Consider the following 19528-nt stretch of genomic DNA (forward strand, 5'->3'; position numbering starts at 1 on the left):
TATATATATATATATATATATATATATATATATATATATATATATATACTGATTGTAGCTAGATAGGCTCCAGCGCCCCCCACCACCCCGAAGGGAATAAGCGGTAGCAATGAATGGATGGATATATATAATGTCATGGCTGTCTTGAGTTTCCAATAATTCTATAGTAACTCTCATTTTTTGGTGATAGAGTGATTGGAGCACAAACAAACTGAAAAAACAAGTCCTTGTCAGAAAACCAACAAATTTAGCTGAACTGCACACTTTTTGTCAAGAGGAGTGGTCAAAAATTCAAGCAGAAGCTTGTGGATGGCTACCAAAAGCGCCTTATTGCAGTGAAACTTGCCAAGGGACATGTAAGCAAAATATTAACATTGCTGTACGTATACTTTTGACCCAGCAGATTAGCTCACATTTTTCAGTAGACCCATAATAAATTCATAAAAGCAGAGCAAAAATCCCAGAATCCCACGGGGGGACCTAGTGAAGGACCTGTCTCCATTCAATAACGTCACATTTTTTGGATGTATAAAAAGAGGGTGGAAAATGTTGTTAAAATGCAGAAAACTTGTGCCCTCCCCCCCCAAGTAATGTCAATGATTAGCCCGAAAGTTACTTTACGTCTGGCAGGTAAAAGGCGTAAAAACAAAACACCTAAAGTAGATTGTTTTAAATACTGTCTGCAGCAGCAGTAAAACTGTGACTACAGTAGATGAAATATGTGGTTTTGTGTGCAGGATATTTCTTTAACTGGCATTTTATAGCCGTCAACCTCCTCAGGGCTCCACACGACTTTGGCATTAAAGTATTTCAATGAATACATCATTCAGAACACTTGATTGAGGTTTCAGGTAATCCATTCATAGAAGTCCATTAATATATTTTCTCATAGGGTCAGTCCTTGCTAAGCCATGTTCCAGATAAATTGGGTTAACATTTGAAAACATTAAACACGCTCTTCACAGTGATTAATGTGGATATGGAGATTTACAATTCTGGTGTTATAGCAGTCGTTTGCGGTGTCTTTTTATGAAAAACCTACATAGATATAAAAAAAATAACTATAAATGGCTGTAGACGGTTGTCCTTACACTGCTGCTACTGATTGCACTAATCCTTCGTCTTACTACCTCTGACTGACTAAAGAGCTAAAGAGAAGAATAATGTTTTAAATTCAAGGTATAACATTTTGATTATTATCAATTCAATTTTTATCAAAAAAAATATTAAAAAATAATATTAATCCTGTCAATTTTTTTAATCATTAAGTTAGATCATTTAGTTGTTTTTTCCTAGTTTAATTTATTTTAGCTTTTTTAATAGTGTATACCAGAATTACACCATTTTAAATAAAAAATACAATAATTATTTTTTCAACCATTAAAAATGAATAAAACAGAAATGTCATATAAACATTGAAATTAATTTTTACCCAGTAAGAAAATCAACAGTAAATAAAATTTGTGATCTTAAAAAATAAAACAAAATCAACAAAACAGTAAATAAATGATAAATGTGTTGTACTTGTATAGCGCTTTTCTACCTTCAAGGTACTCAAAGCGCTTTGACACTATTTCCCCATTTACCCATTCACACACCAATGGAGGGAGCTGCCATGCAAGGCGCTCACCAGCACCCATCAGGAGCAAGGGTGAAGTGTCTTGCTCAGGACACAACGGACGTGATGAGGTTGGTACTAGGTGGGGATTGAACCAAGGACCCTCGAGTTGCGCATGGCCAGTCTAACACTGCGCCACGCCGTCCCTACAGTAAAAAAGTTCACAAAATATTGGGGTTTTTGTCAGCAAAACTCCAAAAACATAAAGTGGGTCTTACACAGCCTCATAATTTATAAGTATTTTTTTTAATTTTATTAATAGAAAACAAAATGTATTCATTTAATTCTCTTGTTATATTTTAGTTTTATTGTTATATTTTTATTCTCATTGTTGCTTTTTATTTGTATTCTTATTGTAATATTTTTTTATTTTGCTTCAATTTATACCCCCATTATTTACTTTTTAAATGTGATCTCAATTCTGTGCACTGCTGATGGAATTTAAATTTTCCTGAGGGAACTCTCCTGAAGGACTCAATAAAGTACTATCTATCCATCTATCTATCCATCTAATTTACTACAATACAACATTTTCATCAATTTTTTTCTGATTAAAACATTTTTACAAACTTTATAGTGCAGAGCATTAAATAAAAGTTATAGTAAATGTTTTTGCTTTTTTTGTTTTTAGACAAAGTGAAATATTTTCATGGGAACATTTCATTTGACCGAGGTGTGATGAAGTGGAAAAGAGGTCTTAATCAACTTTGACATTTAGTAAAAAATAAAGTGGCCGGTGTGTTCTAAAACTGCTCCCCGAGAAATGTATTTTTCCGTTGGATCCTGCGTTTGTTTAATTTCTCCTCCTGGCCAGCCGTCCTGCAATAACTTTTCTCCGTCCATTTTGCTTTGACATTAGCAGAAGACTGCTTGCAGAACTGGCCGATTTAGAGGCTGTGACTTGACGTGCTCGACAGTGAGCATCCGACTTTCCGGAGTGAAGCTTAAAAGTCTCATATTCTGATTTTCGACAGACACTTGAATCTAGGAAGGAGTCTGGCCGCAGAGTTATAATAACTGTCAAACAAGTGATGCCTTCCCGTTCCACATGAAGTGAGAGAACTTGTAAACACAAACGGAATTATCTTTTTTTCCCTTGGAGCCCTGGTTTCTTTAGGGAAACGTATCACTCACTACCGTATTTCCTTGAATTGCCGCCGGGGCGCTAATTATTTTAAAACATCTTCTCACTCTGGTAAATTTAAACCTGCGCTTATAAATTTGAGTGTGGTGTAAGGATACCATAATGAAAAGCACATTTAATAAAAAAAAGTTATTATGGTCTTACCTTTACTTATAAATGAAGTCCATGCGCAGCTCCTTCTGATCAAAAGCATCGAGAAATTGTTTATAGAAGTCTTCCGTATCTTTTTTCAGTTGTAAAAGTCTCTCTGTCTCGATGGAGATCTTCCTTTATTACCTCCTGCTTCGATTGAAAGTCCAGTTTAGAAAACCGTTTTATATTAGATATGTAATCCTCCATGTTAAAAGTGCAAGCGAAAGGAAAAAATAAACGATCGCTGCTCAATCTTGCTGCTTGTTGTCACTTCTTCTGCAGCCAAGTAGTCGCAAGAAGGATCACTAGCGCCCTCTACCACCAGGAGGCGGGAGTCATTTAATGACTCATATTTGACACACGCAGCTACGGTATATTAATAAAACATAGCTGCGTACTTTTCTTTTTAGCATATTCAATAGCTTGGACCTTAAAACCTACCGAATAGCTCTTAATTTTCTTCCCTTTATGCGATTTCAAATTATTGAAATCAGCCTCCTCCATTTTGAAAATGATGACGGGTGAAGTGTCACTCGTGACGTGACGAGTTTGACCCGGCGGAAATTCTAGACGTGTGCTAATAAAAATAATATTTGGCGAAACGAGTTTGACCCGGCGTTAATCCTGAGCCGGCGGTAATGCTAAGCATGCTCTAATTATTTTGCGAAAAAGAGTTTGACCCGGCAGTAATTCTAGGCAGGCGCATACTATATAGGAAATACGGATAAAACTCAGGATAAAACTCAGGAAGAAATTTAACAGCACTGACAAAAATGTACCCCAAGTTCTAACGTGTCAAAGGACTATATTGTGCATGTTCTGGAATATTATGTACAAGTGTATGTACGTCAAAGAGGAAAGGATAATCATTGACAAAGAGGGAGGAGGGGTGTGTGCGCAAATTGCTTTTACATTTCCTTAAAGGCTTCCTAAAGGCGCCTTTACCGCACTGACGGGGAAGGACACTGCTTGCTTTAAGTGCAAATAAATGTCTGTCTGTAGGATCCCCTGTAGACACAGAAGTACATGGCCTGTTAATTCATTACTTCAAACAACAAGGTTAGGTTCGATCCGGACCCAAGTGATCACATGAATGTGTGCTAAAGACGACATAACAGGGGCTCAGAAAACAAAATGCTCGGGCGTGTGGAGGGAGCCAACACAGCTGTGTTTGGCAGTATCCATTCCAGATAACATGTTGGATTGGATCATTTGGAAACATCCGGCTGGATATGTCTGTTTCAGAGCTAGGTGGTTATGGAGGAGAGCTGGCTGGGTCTCTGACAACAGTATTTGCTCGACAAAGTGGAACAACACACACACACAGCTGATCCAGCGACAGCAGGCCTGTCACGGAGTCTTGTGTTTACAAAGGTGATTCCATTCGGGTGGAAAAGGGGGACAAAGCTTTGGAAAAACACTCACACCTGTTGGATATTAAGCACTGAAAGTGGCAGCTGGAGAAAAAAATAATGAAGCATAATGTCAAACAGGGGATCCCCGTGACTGTTATAAACCACCAGTTCCTAAATATCCTAGAAACGGAACACATCGGCGTAAATGTCCTTATAATGCTAATGTGATTTCGCTGACGGTCTCACGACGGTGCACTCTAATAAAGCCTAACAAATGTGTGAATTCCTTAACATGAGCTTGGCAACGCAACACTTTATAATCCATTGGCCAAAAATAAATCTACAGCAGCAGCAGCTGAGAAAAGTGACTTCCAGCCAGCAGAGCAAAAAAACATACGCCTCCAACTAGCAGCAGGTCCAAAACAGTCATCAGAAGATCAAATCACAAGACTGGGAGAAAAATCTGTTGAATTGTATGTATGTATCTTTCTATCTGTGTTTACATTTTACTAATGGTAGAAACTGAGCAATGGTAACAATTTCCAACGAAGGCATTTGTTTTGACAGAATGAAAGGGATCTACAAGTAACACATACTCTACCTGGGTGTGTGTGCCAAGGTGAAGCGGCGCCTCTGGAGGTTGATGCTCCTAGCTATCATCATCTTTCTCAAGAACAGCGGAGAGTTTTGCGGAGATCCACGTGGGGAGCCTTTGGGGGATATCTTCGGGGATCCACAGGGTGAAGCCGTCTTTGACCTTGGAATGAGCTGAATGACTGGCAGCCTATGTCTTCTATGTCCCTGAGGCCACTGCTGAACATCGCCCTGCTCATCCTCGGAGCTCTCGGCACACAAGTCACTCATGATCAACAGAGGATGGTCGCCAATCAGGCTGCTTGCAGTCTAACGTTGGTCTGAGGCGTCTAGTCTTCCCTAATTTGATTTTCACATCTGCAGAATGTGTGGTGATATGGCCTACCAGAAGGTATCTCTTCCTGATCCAGAAAGTACGAATCCTGCCTCCAGTCCATGCCACACATTCAGAAGCTTTTCAATTGAAGCAGCGATCCTACATGTTCCTTCCTTAAGGAGCATGGATACATCAAACATTGGACTTGATGTCCTCTATGTGCCTCCTTCCTGCTCCCAGGCTTTGTTTACATTACTACTGAGCCGTCCCCTCCCGCCAACTAAATATGGACGTCTGATTTAGTGGGAGCACAGCCATGACAGATCCATTTGCCGCTTTTTAACCCTGAGCCTCCCTCTTGCCTTCAATCCTAAAAGGGAATATTAGGTGGAGTTGCTAAAACTTTAACAAATTCCTTTTTAACTTGAAACATTCAGAGGTGGCTCGGCCTGAGGAGCCTGCGCCCATCGTGCTTCGTCAACTGAATTTGCATACCCAGGCTGGTCTTCTGTCAGAGGTGCTGGGGAATTGCCTATTTACAAAGTTTGCCATTCACATGCTCCGAACCTAGCGAGGGGAGTCACATGAAGCTCCTCTGACTCTTAACAGCTTTAGAGAGCATGTGTGCTGTCACGATGGCGCTCTCTATCTGTGACCAGAGGCAACATCATCCTTCACCAGCCACCCCCACCCCTTCCTTACCCAGACAATTTGTTTTATCCCTGACGACCCAGAGAAGGACCTCATGTGATTAAAACCTCTGTTTAGCACCGGTCCTGCGCAGATAAAAGTGAAATACCCCAAGGAGCTAGAGAACATCTGACACGGGGCAGAACTACCTAGGACAGAGTGAAAACATGAATTATGGTTTCAGGCGTTGACAGTTATTGATACTGTACAGTCTGTGTTTTGGATGAAGACTATGTTCTGTGCTTGGACACATAGGCCGTCTCAGATCAACACAATACAAGGTACTAGCTGAAAGCTAAAGATCTTTTGATTTTCTCTTTATAGTTTTTCACCGTGCCAACGACATTTTCAACTCCTCAGCACCCTAAACTGCTGAGTTTCATGCAGGAGTATCACTGACTTTGTTTGCTCATCAGAGTTGAGCTTCCAGGAAGGTCAGAGACTCGCAGTGATAATAATTTGGTGAATTATCGGTTCACGACAATGTGGTGTCAGAGTTGCAGCTTGTCGATAACCATCTCTACCTGAAGCGATACAGAGAACTATTTTCCAGAAGTCTGAAATCTCAGAATTTAAACCTTAGGGAAGCTCAACCACCAGTCAGAAAATTAACCGTACAGCACCTTGCGATTATTTAACTAATACAATAAGAATAATTGAATAATACTCATAAAAAGTTCCAACTGAGTCACACTTACACAAGTGTCACTGCATCAACTTGCCCCTCAACTTTGAAATCCTGCGGTGGATTTGACGCCGGTGGACCTCCAAAAATTCCAACCTCACGTCAAAGGTGACCCGGACTGCAGAGATTTGATTGACGGACTGTTTTAATCAAGCAATTTATGCCAGGGGTTTTAATCAATCAATGTTTACTTATATAGCCCTAAATCACTAGTGTCTCAAAGGGCTGCACAAACCACAACACAAACCACAACGACATCCTCGGTAGGCCCACATAAGGGCAAGGAAGACTCACACCCAGTGGGACGTCGGTGACAATGATGACTATGAGAAACTTGGAGAGGACGAAAGCAATGGATGTCGAGTGGGTCTAACATGATACTGTGAAAGTTCAATCCATAATGGATCCAACACAGCCGCGAGATTAAACTCATATTAGATCAGGGGCCACACGGAGAAAAATGTACTTCCAAGTGGTAACCTAAAAATAAAGACAACTTCATTTTTTTGCTTTGTTTAAATATAGAACAACCACATTATGAAAATGTACAAATTGTATTGTTGTTGGTTTTTTTTTTCCACTTACATGTTGCGGTTAATAGTATTCTATCTTTATTAGTTGTTATTTATACTTTCTGAATAAATTATGTGATAATGTTCACGAGTCCATGGTTCTCGCCCGGGAGTGCCATCTCCAAGTTGGGGAGGAAATCTTGCCCCAAGTGGAGGAGTTCAAGTACCTAGGAACCTTGTTCACAAGTGGGGGAAGAGTGGATGGTGAGATCGACAGGTGGATCGGTGCGGCGTCTTTAGTAATGCGGACGCTGTATCGATCCGTTGTGGTGAAGAAGGAGCTGAACCGGAAGGCAAAGCTCTCAATTTACCGGTCGATCTACGTTCCCATCCTCACCTATGGTCATGAGCTTTGAGTTATGACCGAAAGGACAAGATCACGTGTACAAGCGGCCAAAATGAGTTTCCTCCGCCAGGTGGCGGGGGTTCTCCCTTCGGAATAGGATGAGAAGCTCTGTCATCTGGGCGGAACTCAAAGTAAAGCCGCTTCTCCTCCACATGGAGAAGAGCCAGATGAAGTGGTTCGGGCATCTGCTCAGGATGCCACCCGAACGCCTCCCTAGGGAGGTGTTTCGGGCACGTCCGACCGGTAGGAGGCCACGGGGAAGACCCAGGACAAGTTGGGAAGACTATGTCTCCCAGCTGCCCTGGGAACCCTTCGGGAGGAGCTGGACCAAGTGGCTGGGGCGAGGGAAGTCTGGGCTTCCCTGCTTAGGCTGCTGCCCCCGCGACCCGACCTCGGATAAGCGGAAAAAATGGATGGATGGATGGATGTTCATGAGTCAACTCATTGGTGTTCATTTTCATCCATCCATCCATTTCCTACCGCTTATTCCCTTTAGGGTCGCGAGGGCGCTAAAATCAAATTACAAGATGTTTTTTAAGTTGTTTGCTCATTTTCCCCGACTGGTGCACTAACATGTGGTTTATTTTTTTTTACATATGTAGATTGGCAACACTAAAATGGCCCCAGTGTGTGAATTTGAGTGTGAATGTTGTCTATCTATCTGTGTTGGCCCTCCAATGAGATGGCGACTTGTCCAGAGTGTACACAGCCTTCCGCCCGAATGCAGCTGAGATAGGCTTCAGCACCCCCCGTGACCCCAAAAGGGACAAGCGGTAGAAAATGGATGGATGGATGTAGCATAATCTACGAAGATTAAAAAAAAAGGCTATTGCAGCATCTAGTGGACACATTTGGAACAGCAGTTTCTTTCATTCAAAAATGTTGGCTCATTCATGTCGTTTGCTAAAACGACATGAATAACATCCTGTAATTTGATTTTGATATTATTTTTTTGTCTCGTCGACTGATGAATATTATCATTCAGAAAGTATAAATAACGACAAATAAGACAGAATACCATTAACTGCAACATCCATCCATCCATTTTCTACCGCTTATTCCCTTTTGGGGTCGCGGGGGGTGCCGGCGCCTATCTCAGCAACAATCGGACGGAAGGCGGCGTACACCCTGGACAAGTCGCCACCTCATCGCATTAACTGCAACATGTAAGTGTAAAAAAAAAAACAACAACATTATGATTTGTACATTTTTAAAATGTGCCTGTTCTATTTTTAAACAAAGAAAGCAATCCGAAGTTGTCTTTATTTTGAAGTTATCGTGCCGCAATTTTACCAGTCCGGCTTACTTGGAAGAAGATTTTTCTCCATGTAGCTCCTGATCTAAAATGAGTTTGACACCCCTGCTTTAGACCGAGGGTCACTAACTGGCAGACAGGGATCCGGATATGAACCCAGATGGCCAACCTGGACTTGGTTAAAAAATTATTAAGCATTTTAGGTTTTGATCGGGCCACAGCTATTCCAGACTTAAGTTGAACGGATCAGTGCTGGATGAATTACACATACATCACCTGGACCATACTATTCAAATGCATTATCATTACTACAAAGAATAAACTAAGATGAACTTGAGGGTCTCAGGAAAATTGCAAGAAACAAGAAATTAAGAATATCAAGCAAAAATCAAGCTTCTTTTTATATATATTTCTTTTGATGGCGCCGCTGTTGGCAGGAGCTCTGTGCTCTTGTGTCATCCTTTTGTGTTTCCCTCTTGTTTTCATGTGTTATATTATATATATATTTTTTTGCCTTTTGGTTGGGGACCCTTTGGGACTGTGTGACAAGGGGTGGCACTTTCGTGACCTCTGCGGTGCTTTTTTGTGGACTTCTGGATCTGCCTCCCGGGAGCCTTTTGCCCATGGAGACCAGCTGCTGGGTCTCTGCCACACCGAAGTCCGTTTGGAGAGACTGGAGGAGATGCGGATAAAGAGACAGGGCTGTGGAGCTAGCACTGAGCGCCGGGACGGACAAGCTTCCCAGTGTCTTGGCTGAATGAGCAGGTATCAGACACCTCAGTCTCCTTGGACGTATCCTTGTTCATCCATGCGGACTGGACACTGGTCGAGAGTTGGTTGGCGGCCGAGAGTGGAGTCGGCTCTCTTTGTTGCTTTGTTGGGTCTGCTCCTGTCTCTGGCCATGCTCCCCCAGACGATGGCGTGGAACACCGCATAGGCCACCACAGTGTTTATGTTTCTTTTACTTTTTAGCTGTATAAAGGATGTGGCTGGTTGCATCAGTTCACTACTTTAATGTCTTTAATGCCCTTTGTTTTCTTTGATTTTTGATGTTTCCTTCTTACACACAGGGATGTGTGCTATGGCTATGAGTTGTTTTTTTCCCTTGGCCTCAGTCTGGATCCCCTCTCCAGGGGCCCAGGCTTAGACTGATATTTTTATTTTATTTTATTTAAATTTTTTTCTCCCATTCACCCCCACCACTTGTTTACCTGCTCTCATCTTTTTTGTAAGGGGTGCCGGAAGTTGGCAGACCCGTCAGCGATTCTGTTCTGTCTCCTTGTAATGTTTGTCTGCTCTTGAATGGGATTGTGCTAAAAAATTTTAGTTCCCCTCGGGGATTAATAAATTATGTCTGATTCTGAAAATCATTATTGCTTTATATTACACAAGCCACTTGTAAAATGCCATTCGAGCCACACTGCATGCACGCGGTCATAAACCACAGCAGCGACAGAACACATTTAGATGCTTTGGGATCCCTTTCATTAGTCACTCGCAGAGTAAAACAAGAAGCAAGTTGTGTGTTTTGCTCTGATCACTTTGTTACAGTATGTTCTAATTCAATAACAGAGGTTTGATTCATAGATTTTCTTTCCTTTCCACAGCTAAGTGTCAGTCAGCGAGGTGTGCAAATCCGAGTGGTTGTGTTGCTTGATGAGAAGAGCATCCTTACAGCAAGCTCTCCTCAGCCGGCGTCCGAACACTCCGCACACAGAAAAATTGGTGCTCCACTGTTTCTCTGTAAACTTGGGTTAAGAGTTCTCAGTGTTCAGCACTTAACGTCAACGTTTGACTTGACACAGAACATCTGGAAGAACTGTACGGGAAGATTTGGCTTTAAAAAGCCCCCAATGGAGCACGTAGAGGGGTTACGACCACGGTGGGATGTTTTATATTTAGATTAAGACCAAATATAGAGGCAAAGAGTCACAGTGGTAGAGTCAACAGAGTCATAAAGGAAGTGCTGTTAGTTTAAATGTCAACACCTTTTAGTTGAAGTTTTCTTACTAAGTACTTCTGTGCCTCTACGCCTATAAAGCATGGAGATTTAAATGTAAATGTTGCTTTTTTATTCACTTTTTGGCTGGTTAAAGGAGCCATATGTGATGATTTCATGTCAAGTCATCATTAAATGGCCCCGATATGTCAAAAGGCATTAATACATCATGTTCTTGTCCAATATCTCTATAACTGATCACAGTAGTTCAGCCGGGATATGCTCATTTTAAAATTAGATTTACAGCCCTGAAATATTGTTATTGTATTCATTTAGATGTCCCGCCCTCAACCGTTTGACCAATTACAAAGTCCGTGAGTGTGTCACATCCAGGTTGCCAGTTACCATATTGTACCATATGTCCCGGCAATAAATCTGCGTTCAAAGGACTCCGGCTTTTTAGTGATTGCCAGAGCCCAAAAAAAGTCTGCGGGCTATAGAGCGTTTTCCATTCGGGCTCCAGTACTCTGGAATGCCCTCCCAGTAACAGTTCAAGATGCTAGCTCAGTAGAAGCATTTAAGTCTCATCTTAAAACTCATTTGTATACTCTAGCCTTTAAATAGACCCCCCTTTTTAGACCAGTTGATCTGCCGTTTATTTTCTTTTTCTTCTCTGTCCCACTCTCCCTTGTGGAGAGGGTCCGGTCCGGTGGCCATGGATGAAGTAATGGCTGTCCAGAGTCGGGACCTAGGATGGACCGCTCGCCCAGAGTCAGGACCCAGGATGGACCGCTCGCCTGTGTATCGGTTGGGGACATCTTTGCGCCGCTGACCCGCCTCCGCTTGGGATGGTTTCCTGCTGGCTTCACTTTGGACGGGACTCTCGCTACTATATTGTATCCAATTTGGACTGGACTCTCACGGTTATGTTAGATCCACTATGGATTGGACTTTCACAATATCATGTTAGACCTGCTCTACATCCATTGCTTTCGGTCCCCTGGGGGGCAGGGGAGGGCACCCACATATGCGGTCCTCTCCAAGGTTTCTCATAGTCATCATTGTCACTGTCCCCGACGTTCCACTGGGGTGAGTTTTTCCTTGCCCTTATGTGGGCTCTACCGAGGATGTCGTTGTGGTTTGTGCAGCCCTTTGAAACACTTGTGATTTAGGGCTATATAAATAAACATTGATTGAGTGATTAATATATATATATATATATATATATATATATATATATATATATGTTTAATTGGGGAACACGTCTAAATAAATATAATGGATGAAACGTCTAAATAAACATAATGGATGAAAACAAAAACAAACACACATTCTGGCACCAAAATGTGACTCTTACAGAGTAAGCAGTAATTTTAGTTCAATGTTTTAAAATGTGAGGGACAAAAGGTAGAAACCCCATAGTCTAGGCCTGGGTAAACACATCAGTTTACGCTATTTTATTATGTCCTTCCAGGAATGTTTTGCTGTATTTTTGCAATAATTGCTTTGTTACTCAATTAAACATCATTTTTTGAAAAGGGTTTTTTCTTCATGTTCTCCCCGTGACTGAGTCAGCTGCGGCTTCCTCCCAGTTGCGGGATAGGTTGATTGGCAACACTAATGAGATGGCGACTTGTCCAGGCTGTACCAGCCTTCCGCCCGATTGTAGCTGAGATAGGCTCCAGCACCCCCCGTGACCCCAAAGGGAATTGGCGGTAACAATATATACTGTATTTTTGGGCGTATAAGTCGCTCCGGAGTATATAAGTCGCACTGGAGCAGTGTTAATTTTGTTGACAAAATTTTTTCGTCATAGTTATCGTCAACGACCTTTTTTTTCTGACTAAAACGAGACAATAACTAAATTAAAAATAATTTACGTGGACTAAGACGATGACGAGGTGTATTGACATATTCGTCAACGAATAAAAACGAGACGAAAATGTCTGCCAGAGACGAGATCCAATTGGAACTTAATTCGTTAGGAAGAGGCGGGAGGAGTTGGGAAGAGAACCAATCAGAGTGACGTGGTAAGGAAGTTACGTAAACGTAGTTTGTGTTTTAGACTGACCCAGGAATGCACTGCAGAAGACAACATGTCAACGCCAGGGAGGAAGAGGAGAGAGGACATATGGGGAAATTTTATATTTCACGTCAAAGATAACAAGACGCAGTGTAAGAAATGCAGCGCGAGGATTACGGGGAAAAACACAACAAACTTGAAGCAACATGTACAGTCGAATCACCCCGAAATCCACACACATGTAAGCATTTTCCACAACATACAGCTAACTCAACGTTATCCCGTTTATTACACAGCTTACTCGTGAAATACTAAATTTGAGACATGATTTTCATCAAAATAATACGACTTGTATCGGTGATTTTTCCGCTGTGTTGGTTTGACTTTCAGAAATTAAAGGGAAAGTTTACATATTACCCTTTAGTCGACTAAATCTACTGTAGTTTTCATCGACTATAATCATATGACATTTCGTCAACTAAAACTAGACTAAAACTACAACTATTCAAATAACTAAATTATGACTAAAACTAAATTACATTTTAGTCAAAAGACTATGACTAAAACTAAATCAAACTTTGCTGTCAAAATTAACACTGCACTGGAGTATAAGTCGCATTTTGGGGGGAAATTTATTTGATAAAACCCAACACCAAGAATAGACATTTGAAAGGCAATTTAAAATAAATGAATAGCGAACAACATGCTGAATAAGTGTACGTTATATGAGGCATAAATAACCAACTGAGAAGGTGCCTGCTATGTTAACCTAACATATTATGGTAAGAGTCCTTCAAATAACTATCACATATAGAACATGCTATATGTTTACCAAACAATCTGTCACTCCTAATCGATAAATCCCATGAAATCTTATACGTCTAGTCTCTTGCGTGAATAAGCTAAATAATATTATTTGATATTTTATAGTAATGTGTTAATAATTTCACACATAAGTCGCTCCTGAGTATAAGTCGCACCCCCGGTCAAACTATGAAAAAAACTGTGACTTACAATATAGTCCTAAAAATACGGTATATATTCTCACTATATTCTACAGAGGCACTGTAGACTGCCTACTGACCAACATCATCTCTGTCTGAACTGGAGCCTGCAGTGCCTCAGACTGGAAGTTTCTGCAGAGTGGTGAGGAGGGCGGAAAAAATTATCAGGACTCCTCTTCCTCCTATCCAGGAGATCGCAAAAAGCCGCTGCCTGACCAGGGTTCAGAAAATCTGCAGAGACTCCTCCCACCCCCACCAAGGACTGTTTTCACTGCTGGACTCTAGAAAGAAGTTACGCAGCCTCCGAAGCAGAACCTCCTTGTTCTGTAACAGCTTCTTCCCTCAGGCCGTAAGACTCTTGAACGCATCATAATAATCCCCTCAATTCCCCCCCAAAAATAGATTAACTGGCTGGAATATAAAGACAATATAACATACATCCATAAGCGTGGATGCATATGCAAAAGTGCAATATATTTATCTGTACAGTAATCTATTTATTTATATCTGCACCTTATTGCTCTTTTATCCTGCAGTACCATGAGCTAATGCAACGGAATTTTGTTCTTATCCATACTGTAAAGTTCCAATTTGAATGACAATAAAAAGGAAGTCTAAGTCTCTAATACTCTTTGCCATCTGGCGGCCAAAGTGGACAGCGCACCCCCCAATTTGTCACGTTTTTATGTGTCAGGCAAACCGAGACAAATGGGGCCATATGAATCCCCTTCCTACTGTGTGTAGCTGTGTCATAATGAGCGTGACATTTTTTATATGTAAGGTGACAGGTCGCCTGTTGGAAATAATGAGCTGACATTTAAAGTGTCACCCGAAGGTAAGCAAAACTAAAGTCTGACGTGAGATTTACTGTAACTGTGCTGATCAGCAGGTCAAATCTGCTCCACTCGGTCTTGACTCCAAATTTGCACAAGCCGCCCAACTATTTCTACGTGCTGTTATTCTCCGGAAACCCATCTTTGCCTTCTGTGTTTGACTATATAAAGGCTGAGTTGTTGGACAGCCACATTCAAGGGAAAGAGCACGTTGCTGATAAGTTGGATGGTATGAAAATGACGTCAACCCTACTTTATGTTCAACGGTCATCAGCTATGACTTCGATACAATCAGCACCATCTGACAGGTTTGTCAGCATTCCACAGGATTCCTTCAAAATCGCTCATACATTGGAGTCTTTGAATCATACGTCATTTCAGGGGCTGAAATGCTTTTGTTTTAAATACCGACAAATGTGTAAGAGTATGTGTGAACGAGATGTCATTAAAAAGGATCAGGAAGATCGCTGACTTACAAGGCTTTGGAGAGACGACTGGTCAGAGTCCAAAGAGTTCCGGGAGAGTGGCTGCAGGAATCAGACAGGGCATCCTTGGATCTGTCCAGCATGGAGGGTCTGCAGGACAGTCTGGGCAGTTGGAGGGTGCCTGAGAAGAGCCTCTTGACCGCACATCTGACATAGGACTCCTGGAGAAGCTCAGTGTTGGAGTCTTGCCCTGACGACTCCCACTGTCTCTGAAAGACAGGTGATAGGGGGCACAAATAATTGTGGTATGAGAAGGGCACTCTTGAGGGGATAGTACACTCAGTCTTGTAGTAGTTTTTTTTACAGCAGTGGTTCTTAACATGGGTTCGATCGAACCCAAGGGGTTCGGCGGAGCCTCCGCCGCACAGGTCAAGACACACCCAGCTCATCGTGTAAATAAAAACTTTCCCCCATCGGCGTATTATGGATACTCCCAAACAATGTTCACTGTAATTTTCCATCTGATTTGCAGGTGTGTCATTTGTTGTTAGTTCAGTTGATTGATTATCATTAAAGACCTACTGAAAGCCACTACTACCGACCACGCAGTCTGATAGTTTATATATCAATGATAAAATATTAACATTGCAACACATGCCAATACGGCCTTTTTAGTTAACTAAATTGCAATTTCAGATTTCCCGCGGAGTTTCTTGTTGAAAACGTTGCGGAATGATGACGCATGCGCGTGACGTCACGGACTGTAGGGCACATATTAGCACAGCACCGTTTACGGCTAAAAGTCGTCTCTTTTCATCGCGCAAACAAACAGTATTCTGGACTGTTGCTGAATCTTTTGCAATTTGTTCAATTAATAATGGAGAAGTCAAAGTAGAAAGATGGAGTTAGGAAGCTTGAGCCGTTAGCCACACAAACACACGCTGATTCCTTGTTTAAAATTCCCGGAGGTGAAGATTTACTATGGATCAGAGCGGTCAAGCGAACATGGTTCCCGACCACTTGTCAACCGGCAGGTTTCGGTGAGAAATATAAGGTAAAAAGTTGCCTCTTAACGGAGATCAGCTGAGCTTGCGCCGTCCATGCAGCTGCTGTCGACTTCCCTCAGAGACTGGCCTCAAGACACCCGTGGACACACCCCTCCGACTATCAGGTACTATTTAAACTCACTAAAACATTAGCAACACAATACAAAGATAAGGGATTTGCAAGAAAGATCCTAGTAAATGTGTCTAAAAACATCTGAATCCGTGCCAATGCAATCGCCTTTTTTTTCTCTAGTCCTTCGCTATCAATATCATCATCCACAAATCTTTCATCTTCGCTCAAATTAATGGGGAAATTGTCGTTTTCTCGGTCCGAATAGCTCTTGCTGCTGGAGGCTCCCATTAAAAATAATGTGAGGACGTGAGGAGCCCTCACACTTGTGACGTCATCGTCTGCTATTTCCGGTAAGGGCAGGGCTTTTTTTATCAGCACCAAAAGTTGCAAACTTTATCGTCGATGTTCTCGACTAAATCCTTTCAGCAAAAATATGGCAATATCGCGAAATGATCAAGTATGACACATAGAATGGACCTGCTATCCCCGTTTAAATAACAACATCTCATTTCAGTAGGCCTTTATTTATGATCATGATTTCTGGTTATGTTAGGCAAGCAGAAAAGGCCTTGCTGGCCCTGACGCCACACCACTGTTGATTATGGTTCTCACTTTACTGTTCAGGTGTAGCCTAATGGTTCAGAAGGTAAGTATATAAATGTGTGCTGGTATTACTCAGTAGCACAATTTAAATTACAACAAAGGAAAAAACATTTGGACACAAGCGTAATTATATTGTCAGAATGACTTAGAGCAGAGGTGACCAATAAGCGGCCCACAAAGAGTAAAATTGTGCTGCATTTTTAAATGACAGAAACGGCTATTTTAAATGTGTCCACTGGATGTCGCAATAGCAATTCTGTTGGGCAAGCAAATATACCAAGCAAGAGGTGCATGGTAAAGCGCCGTTGTGACTCCTCCACCTCGACCCAACCTACAACAGACTTAAATGCAGCATGAGAAACATTGATATAGTTGTGTGAACATTATTGTCTTCTGTGAGAATGTAAAGAAAGTGAAGAGTGTGTCATTTACTGCAATAATGTCGGTCTTTGAAGTTATTGGTTTGTTGACATTGTTTACACATTGCACAGCTTTGAACTCACAATCAAGTTAAAGTACCAATGATTGTCACACACACACACTAGGTGTGGCGAAATTATTCTCTGCATTTGACCCATCACCCTTGATCACCCCCTGGGAGGTGAGGGGAGCAGTGAGGAGCAGCGGTGGCCACACCCAGGAATAATTTTTTCTTCGTCGAAAAAACAGAAGCTAAAATGAAGAATTAAATTAAAATGTATTTATTATTTTTCACAATAAAAAGAATACTTGAACATTGATTTAAATAGTCAGGAAAGAAGAGGAAGGAATTTAAAAGGTAAAAAGGTATATGTGTTTTAAAATCCGGAAATCATTTTTAAGGTTGTATTTTTTCTCTAAAATGGTCTTTCTGAAAGTTATAAGAAGCAGAGTAAAAAATAATTTATTTAAACAAGTGAAGACCACGTCTTTAAAATATTTTCTTGGATTTTCAAATTCCATTTGAGTTTTGTCTCTCTTAGAATGAAAAATGTCAAGCAAAGCAAGACCAGCTTGCTAGTAAATAAATACAATTTAAAAAATAGAGGCAGCTCACTGGTAAGTGCTGCTATTTGAGCTATTTTTTGAACAGGCCAGCGGGCGACTCATCTGGTCCTTACGGGCTACCTGGTGACCCCTGCTATACACAATACCCCATAATGACAATGTTTTTTTTATTTAGCAAATTTATAAAAATAATAAAAATCACAAGTATTCACAGCCATTGCTCAATACCTAGTTGATGCACCTTTGGTAGCAATTCCAGCCTCAAGTCTTTTTGGATACGATGCCACAAACTCGGCACACCTATCTTTGGGAACTTTCAACCATTCTTCTTTACAGCACCTCTCAAGCTCCATCAGGTTGGATGGGAAGTGTTGGTTTTCATCCCGGATGTCTCTGTACACTGCTGCATTCATCTTTCCCAGTTCCTGCCACTGAAAAGCATCCCCACAGCCTGATGCTGCCACCAACACGCTTCACTGTAGGGGTGGTATTGGCCAGCTTTTGTCTCATCAGACCAGAGAATTTAGTTTCTCATGGTCTGAGAGTCTTTCTGGTGCATTTTGGCAATGTTTCACTCCGAAATGTCTTCCATCTGACCACTGAATGGTGGATTGTCCTTCTGGAAGGATTTCCTCTCCACAGAGGAATGCTGCAGTCTTGGCCACCTCCCCGACTAGACTAAGATGAATGCAGCAATGTACAGAGACATCCTGGATGAAAACCTTCTCATCCAACCTGATGGAGGTTAAGAGGCAAAGAGGACAGAGAGAAAGTGCCCAAAGATAGGTGTGCCGAGCTTGTGGCATCGTATTCAAAAGAACTTGAGGCTGAAATATCTGCCTAAGGTGCATCAACTAAGTATTGAGCAAATGCTGTCAATACATTGGAATTTTGAGTGCTTTATTTTTAATACATTTGCTAAATGTTTGGGAATTTTTTTCTTTTCAATATTGTCATTGTAGGGTGTTGTCTGTAGAACTTTGAGGACAAAAAGGATGTTTGTAATAAGGCTGTAAAAAGCACTGAATACTTTGCAGATGCACTGTACAAGATTATCACGAGTCTGCGATGAGGTGGCGACTTGTCCAGGGTGTAGCCCGCCTGCCACCCGATTGCAGCTGAGATAGGCTCCAGCGACCCCAAAAAAGGGGTAGAAAATAGATGGCTGGATGTATCACATGAGTTCATTTGTTCTTTTTGACAGCCCTAAAATACAAACCTTTTCCTACTTGACTGCATGACATTCCTTCAGTTGACAACCGTGTTAAAGACAACAGTAACTCCACACCTGACGTCTAGACACAAATTGGTTCTCTAAGTGGACTTTGCAAAGGCCATTGTGCTCTCTGCGTCAGCACTGGGGGGAGAAAAAACCCCAGATACAAGCCCTGTTGTTGCATCTTGTGACCGCCTTTCCATAGGCAGCTAGATTCCAACCATCTTCAAAAGCCACACACGTACGCAACAACTAAACAAAACATTCAGATCCCACATGACCACAAATTGACTAATGATACTTACCTCAGTGACATTAAAACACTTGGATGAGTTATTTCTCTTCATGCTGCGATGGGAAACGAGAGGAAACGCATGAAAGCCACAATAACTCTTCCAAGTCTATTCTTTCGATCCCTGTGTCTCGTCACACTCCTCAGCTGTGAGAGGTCCGGCAATCAAAAAGCTAAATGTCAGTATATTTACTTTTCAACTCCAGCTTGTTTGCTAAAAGACATGCACGCATGCATTGCAGGTCTGGTATTAGTGTGTGACTATCTGACTAGACTATCAGGGACGTCATGCATCTAGAACTTCTGGTTGAGCCACAATGGACGATGTGAAGTTTTGGTTCTCTGATAAAAAAAATGCATTGATGATTTTAGTGGCAAGG

At 41.6% G+C, this 19528-nt stretch overlaps 1 protein-coding gene across 2 annotated transcripts in view; it reads right to left on the bottom strand.

Moving 5' to 3' along the window:
• The window catches only part of pde4ca (phosphodiesterase 4C, cAMP-specific a), a 154930-nt gene extending 135415 nt beyond the window's left edge, over window positions 1-19515 (bottom strand). For both annotated transcript variants that reach the window (XM_061919791.1, XM_061919790.1), the window contains exons 1-2: window positions 19162-19515; window positions 14983-15200 (exon numbers count right to left, since the gene is read on the bottom strand). In XM_061919791.1, coding sequence (XP_061775775.1) covers window positions 14983-15200; window positions 19162-19203 — 260 coding nt within the window. In that variant the 5' untranslated portion in view covers window positions 19204-19515. The remainder of the gene's footprint in view (window positions 1-14982; window positions 15201-19161) is intronic.
• Between the last annotated feature and the right edge of the window lie 13 nt (window positions 19516-19528).

This window comes from Nerophis ophidion, linkage group LG14 (genome assembly GCF_033978795.1).
Source record: "Nerophis ophidion isolate RoL-2023_Sa linkage group LG14, RoL_Noph_v1.0, whole genome shotgun sequence".
In the NCBI taxonomy this organism is placed as follows: Eukaryota; Metazoa; Chordata; class Actinopteri; order Syngnathiformes; family Syngnathidae; genus Nerophis; species Nerophis ophidion.